General features: G+C 41.1%; 1 protein-coding gene across 1 annotated transcript; it reads right to left on the bottom strand.

Moving 5' to 3' along the window:
* LOC109841344 (plasma membrane ATPase) lies at positions 251 to 6,744 on the bottom strand. The gene is made up of 17 exons (XM_020410277.1): positions 6,499 to 6,744; positions 4,996 to 5,115; positions 4,642 to 4,878; positions 3,803 to 4,564; positions 3,571 to 3,693; positions 3,360 to 3,464; positions 3,135 to 3,279; positions 2,880 to 3,044; positions 2,741 to 2,784; positions 2,418 to 2,612; positions 2,294 to 2,326; positions 2,118 to 2,199; positions 1,850 to 2,010; positions 1,490 to 1,663; positions 1,129 to 1,311; positions 858 to 1,039; positions 251 to 781 (listed from the first exon to the last, which is right to left on the bottom strand). The coding sequence occupies exons 1-17, from the start codon at positions 6,547 to 6,549 to the stop codon at positions 685 to 687; spliced, it is 2,859 nt and encodes a 952-aa protein (XP_020265866.1). The 5' UTR covers positions 6,550 to 6,744; the 3' UTR covers positions 251 to 684.

The raw sequence follows: 6,877 nt of genomic DNA, 5'->3' as shown, positions 1-6,877 counted from the left end.
ATTATACAGGCATACACCTGAGCTATTATAAGAAATGCAACATAGAACATTTACCACTTTCAAACACCACAGGTTTTTGTGTGGGTATGACGTAACTCCAACGTATCATAAAACATCACTGATATCCTCGTGAATTAGTAACAGTAAGAAAGAAAATATCAAAATTGGTTTCATCCGAAATATAAAGAATGCACCCTCCAGGAAAAAGAGACCAAAGAAAGGAACAAGCAGATGATGAACAAATTAGGTATAGAAAAAGATTGTTGATTCCTCATAAACAGCACAACAAAAACCATGTACCTTTCAGTAGATTTCAAACAATTTCGAAGGAAAAAAGATCTTTGCTAGAAAGGTCACTTTATGTAGCATACATATTAGAAGTGAAACAGGAACAGGGGAAAAAGAGGGGAAAAGGAAAAATGATATGGAGAATAGGTTTGCGTTGTTCGATCTACATCCCGCGCAGCCAGCGTTAAACTGAATAGGCTGTTTACCACAGCTCTCATGGACGAAGAAACATAATACTAAAAAATAATACAGAGGATTACTTCATGGAGCGGTACTACACTAGAAAAAACAACCAGTCTTCTTCCTCTTCTGCCACCCTTTTTGAGCAGCTCCCTTCAGCCCACATCAATGTCCATGTTTCACTTAATAGGATAAACTCTTTTAATACTTAGCTGTTTACACTGTGTAATGCTGCTGGATGGTGTCAATGTCAAGCCCCTTCAACTTCACCACTGATTCCACATGACCCTTAAGAGTGTGCAGCTCACGCAGCCTGACCAAAGAATACATTAATTAGCTACAAGAAAAATATTATGCGGAGAAACAGGGTAGTCTGAGGGATGACAAACCTTGCGACTTCGGCTCGCTTCTTGGCCTGCTCAGCAATCTCCGATAATTCCCTGTAGCTGTTCTTGTCAGAAAAGAGATTGTTGGTTTCAGGCGGTTGCAGCCCGTGAAGAGTCCTCTGTGCCATAGCCCATTGAGCTTCCCTTTCCTCTCTACCATAGTCCTTCTTGGTAGTGAAGGCAGTCTGTAGTTTTTAATGTAAATCAGTGTCAGAAAAGGATCATTAAGTGCAATTCACTGTGATTAAACAGAAGAGGGGTGAAAGAGTTTTACCTTGTTCTCTAGGAGGTTGTCCCATGCCTTTCCACTTAGGACGTATCGGATAGCGAATTTGAACCAGTCAAGAGGGAAGAAGAAAACAACACTGTATAGCCAGATAACTCCAGCCCATCCCCAGCCAATACCCTTGATACGTGCAAAACCCCAGTCGGCATACACAGCTATCAAAGTCGCAACCTGTCAAAATAAATTGATCAAGTCAGAGATCGATGATACACGAAATTTTACATTTTAAGACTCCCAAACTCCAGGCTATTAGAACTTACGCACGCTCAAAGTTGATTTGTCCAGATTGGTGGAAATGCATGTGTGAGGTGAAAATATATGGAAAGAAAGTGAGGGATATGAGTCTTACCAGCTGAGCAACGAGAAAAGCGGAGACCAACAAAAGTCCAGGTCGCTCGACAAAGAACCAGCCACGAGATCGAGTGACAAAGATGAGGGCCTGGCTCACAATACTGACTTGGAGGTATAAAGCGGCCATCATTTCATCCTCGCTATGCCTAATAGATCGCACACCAAATCTATCCTGCATAGACAAGACAACAGAACATGTTATTACTAGTTACTTCAATTAACAGAAACAAGTTCTTGATTGCAGAATATAGAGCACAGGAAACTGTAACTACTAATTACTTATAAGAAATGAACAAACATGACTCATAACAGAACAATATAAATCAAGTTAACATAAACTAGGGAATAAGATGCTTACAGAGAAGAAGTCAGTATCCTTCATTAACCAGAAGAAGACGACACTCATCAATGCCAGGTAACTTCCAAACACAACGCCAGTAGCAAAAATCTCTTTCAACTTCCAACTGTCGGGCATTGGCGATGGCTTCACTCTGTCCTTTGAAATTGTCATGATAGTACCTACATACCAAATCACAAGTTGGTAAGTCTGAAAGTACAAAATATCATGAATGAAACAAAAATAGAATGGTTCAAAATGCTTTTTTTTTATTTTTTTGAAAACTCACCATCATTGAGGATGGCAATAATTAGAACCATGAATGGTGAGAAATCAAATTTCCAGATCAGCGCAATAAGCATAAAACCAAGCTACAAAGATAAGAAGTGTTTAGTATTGACATTAGAACAGTAATGCACAAATTTAAGCAGAAACTGAGGATTCGGTTACTATAGAAGTACTTACAACAATACGAATGGTAATGGAGACAGCATAGATCTGTAGGTAGGAGAAAAAATCAGAATGGTCAGATAAAAATATGATGTGCATAAAAGAACTAGATGATTATAGCAAAGGTCTAGGTACTTACTGTGTAATTCTTCATCCTCTGGAAAATGGCTCTGCTGGTAAGAACAGCACTGATGATGACACTAAGCCCAGGCTCGGTGAGGACAATATCAGAAGCACCTCTAGCAGCATCTGTTGCATCAGCGACTGCAATTCCAATGTCAGCCTTCTTTAAGGCTGGGGCATCATTGACACCATCTCCAGTCATTCCACATATGTGCTTCTTCTCTTAAGGCTGGGGCATCATTGACACCATCTCCAGTCATTCCACATATGTGCTTCTTCTCTTGCAATCTCTTCACAATTTCATATTTGTGCTCTGTTTTCTCCAGTCATTCCACATATGTGCTTCTTCTCTTGCAATCTCTTCACAATTTCATATTTGTGCTCTGTTTTTTAAGAAGATTAAACACATTAGAATCCAAAGAGAAATGTACATATATTTTAAGAAAAATCCATACAACTAGGATTACACAGATCTCACCTGGGAAAACTCCAGCAAACCCGTCCGCCTTCTCAATCAGTTCATCAACAGGAAGAGCAGCTATTGAAGCATCTTTGTCTTGCCCAAGCAATGCAGAAGATGGATACATGTTTGTTCCCATTCCGAGCCTTCGGCCAGTCTCCTTGCCAATAGCAAGCTGATCACCTGTAAAGGATATGCATGTATTAGGAATTCAGAATTACATGATGAAGACGGACGATGACAACAGCTTGAAAATAAAAAGAGAAAGGTTACCAGTAATCATCTTGACATTCACACCAAGATTTAAAGCCCTGCGAATGGTTTCTGCACTGTCGTGCCTTGGGGGATCAAACAGTGGCAACAGACCGACAAATTGCCATGGTCCCCCAGGGCTATCTTTGTTCTTCTCAGGCACTTCCTGCAAGACAAAGTGAATTAGAGATGCTAGGAAGAAATAAATCACTGCAGGAAACCATCTCCTCAGATATTGCAACAAACCTGTCTTGCCACAGCCAATGATCGAAGCCCACGTTCAGCAAACTTCTCAATAACAGAGTGGACCTTGTTTTTAACATCTTCCTTGCAGTTGCAGAGGGCCACAATCTATTTACGGGCAAACCAAATGACAACAGTATCACACAAAAGCAATATTAATTTTCAAAATCTTACGGAATAATGAATTCAAACATATATATAGATAGAGATGTACCTGCTCTGGGGCACCCTTACTGGCACGATGCCAGTTTCCATCAGAGTCTATGTAGGTTAAAGCAGTACGTTTGTCAACTGGGTTGAAGGGAAGAAAATGTACTTCCCTGATACCAGCTCTAGCCTATTGAAACAGACACAAAGGACAATTAAGAATACATAAACCTGCAACTCAGTGAATAATATTAATAATCTCTGAAGAAAATAAACAAAATTTGAGAAGATATCCATACCTCTTTGGGATCAGCAAGCATCCCAACCATCGCTGCATCAATAGCATCCTGGTTCTCTGTTCTTGATGCTCTAGCAGCCAATAAGATAACATGTTCTTTATCGACACCTTTGGCAAACACCTCAATCAAGTTCTTATCCACACTCAGCTTGTTAAGCGTCAAGGTTCCGGTCTTATCACTGCAAAGCACGTCCATACCGGCCATCTCCTCTATGGCAGTCATCCGCTTGGTGATAGCACCTTGCTCTGATAGCCTGTGAGACCCAATAGCCATTGTCACTGATAAGACGGTGGGCATTGCAATTGGTATTCCTCCGATCAAGAGGACCAAGAGGTTATCAATCCCATCCCTGTAGTGCCTTTTCTGAATTGGGTACATGACAACGATCTCCACAACCATACCAATGGCAATGGAGCAGATACAGAAGTTACCAATGGCTGTGAGGACCTTCTGGAAATGACCAACTTGGTTAGTGCTGTCCACTAAGTGAGCAGCCTTTCCAAAGAAGGTGTGCACTCCGGTGGCAATGACAACAGCCTCAATCTCTCCCTGTTTACAGGTCGAACCAGAGAAAACCTCATCGCCAGGATTCTTGGTGACAGGAAGGGATTCACCAGTGAGAGCAGACTGATCGATCTTCAAGGGATCACCCTCAAGAAGACGGGCATCAGCAGGGACAATATCTCCCAACTTGATACTGATGAGATCTCCGGGCACCAGGATCGATGCATCTTGCTCACTCCAGCGGCCATCTCTGAGCACCTGTATTCACAAAATTAATTTAATTAATAACAACTTAATACCCAATTGAAGGGACAACATAAATTCTTCGATTGTACCTTGGTTTTGGGGGCAAGACCAGCCATCAGAGCAGCTGCAGCGTTACCAGCGTTGTTTTCTTCAATGAAACTGATAGTTGAGTTGATCACGAGCAACACAACAATACCAACGAAATCTTGCCAGTCCGGGGGCTTCCCGCCACCGTTGGCCAAGGCGATGGCCATAATAGCAGCCATCTCCATCACCCAAGACAGGGGATTCCACATAAACCCCAGAAATTTGAGGAATTTGCTTTCCTGTCATCACAACAACAGTCCAAGGTTTAAGCGTAAGTTCCCGAGGAAGGAGCATCTGACAGATAACTGAAATGGAAATCAATTTGTATGGAGGGAAAGGGGGCGGGGGAAAAACACCTTTTTCTCCTCGAGCTTGTTGGGTCCGAAGATCTGGAGCCTGTTGGCGCCTTCGTCGGATGACAGACCTTCCCTCGTACATTTCAACTGCTCAAACACTTCCTCAATCGGAATCCTCTCCTATACCAAATTACAACTGAAAAGTTAGTTTCTTTTGAATTAATAGCCTATAAACTTTTTCTATGAAATAATAACCTATCAACTTAATTCAAGTATTTTCCGACGACCCATAAAAATCAACCAAAAAGATATAACATATTAAATCTTTGGCTGGGCCATTTTCGTGCAGTTTTAACAAAAACAGAATCATTAAATTAACACCTTTTATCATCTATTATCTTATCTATTAATCTAATCTAAAGAAGGAATGATCAAAACATGAGCGTACTCATCAACAAACCTTTGAAAAGATTAAAAGCGATGAACAGAAAGAGAAACTGGCACGGCTGCACTAGGGCACAAAAATGGAAAATGATCAAGCATTTGATCTCAACCGTACAATCAGCGCGAGCCCTTTTTACTTTCTTTTATATATATTTTATTCCCTTAAAAGGACCCCATATACCAGTTATAACCGTCCGATTTAAGCATGGAAACAAAAGGGGGCCACCGCCGCCCACTGGCAACAGAATAAAATATAATTAGGAAAAGAATAATTTTTAGCCAGGGGTAATTTTGGGAGTTCCTAATTTCACAATTAAAGATTGGGCGCGATAACCTATGAGAGTCTCGAATGAGAGGTAGCACGGAGCCGTGTACGGCGGGCGTACCCGCGATCTGGAAACGGCAATGGGGCAGAGAGGGGACAAAAATTAACAGGTTAATTATTTTTTATTAGGAAAATTAACTAAATACAGCCAATAATACCCACCAACTTGATATCTGCAAATTTTACTTTATATCAATTATATTTTCGGTCAAACTGTTAACCGGTAAAAAAGGAACTTTTTTTTTATTTAAAAAAAATCCTCTTTTTACTCTATCCCTCGACGCAAACTGCAGCAAAGGAAGCGAATCGAAATCTCAACAGTTTGATCCTAACTTTTGAAGGAATAAAAGTAAAAATATCACAAAAACGAATCTAAAAGAGATCGGATCGCCTGTAAAGGGTTCTAACCTAATTAAGAGCTACAAACAATACAGATCTAGCAAAGATTTTATTCGCGTATAATCATTCCACAGAATCAATCGATCTAAAGAACCAGATCTTCGAACTGAAAGGAACAAAGATCTTGAGAGCAATTTAATGAAATAAACATGCATTCCTTGATCGTACTAAAATAAAATTCCACCAAATATTTCGGAGAAAAAAATTTACGATCTCGACTGAAGAAAAACAAAATAATTTAGGCAATGAATTCAAACGACTTCGGCCAGTGATCTAGAAAAAAAAATATTGAACTACAACACAGAAAAATTGAATCTAACACGCGCAAACCGCTAAAATAACCAGACGATCTAGTGAACGAAGGAACAGGAAATGGATGTATTTTTAGTTCTCACCAGATCGACGTTCTCATTCTTGATCTCCTCAAGGCTGATCCCGCCGGCCATCTCGTCTCCGCCGCCGCTGTGGCCGACTCTCGACTCCGATCAAACCCTAAGAAACCCTAACCCTAGATTTCTCAATCGACGATGACGAAAGAAAAATTGAAAGAAAATAGAACAGAATCTAGAGAGAGAGAGAGAGAGAGGAAAAAAAAGGAGAGGAGATCAGCGAAGATATCACGGACTACGCTGAGAGTGCGAAGGAGACCCCTACGCCCCTCCGCTGATTTATACCCAACTCGGTGGGGGCCCACGGCCAGCTTGAAGGGAAGGGTTCACCTGCTGACGTGTCGGTTCTGCAGGTGGATCCCCCCTCCCCTCCTCGGTCGGCGCA

This window comes from Asparagus officinalis, chromosome 5, assembly GCF_001876935.1.
Source record: "Asparagus officinalis chromosome 5, Aspof.V1, whole genome shotgun sequence".
Taxonomy (NCBI): domain Eukaryota; kingdom Viridiplantae; phylum Streptophyta; class Magnoliopsida; order Asparagales; family Asparagaceae; genus Asparagus; species Asparagus officinalis.
This window is presented reverse-complemented; position numbering and strand designations above follow the sequence as displayed.

Bases quoted from the DNA above. Each gene is read 5' to 3' on its own strand.
- LOC109841344 (XM_020410277.1), bottom strand. From the start codon at position 6,549: ATGGCCGGCGGGATCAGCCTTGAGGAGATCAAGAATGAGAACGTCGAT. The intron at 4,879-4,995 runs GTGTTTTTCCCC...TTGTGATGACAG, and splicing joins ACAAGCTCGAGGAGAAAAAG to GAAAGCAAATTCCTCAAATT. The intron at 1,664-1,849 runs GTAAGCATCTTA...TTGTCTATGCAG, and splicing joins AGGATACTGACTTCTTCTCT to GATAGATTTGGTGTGCGATC.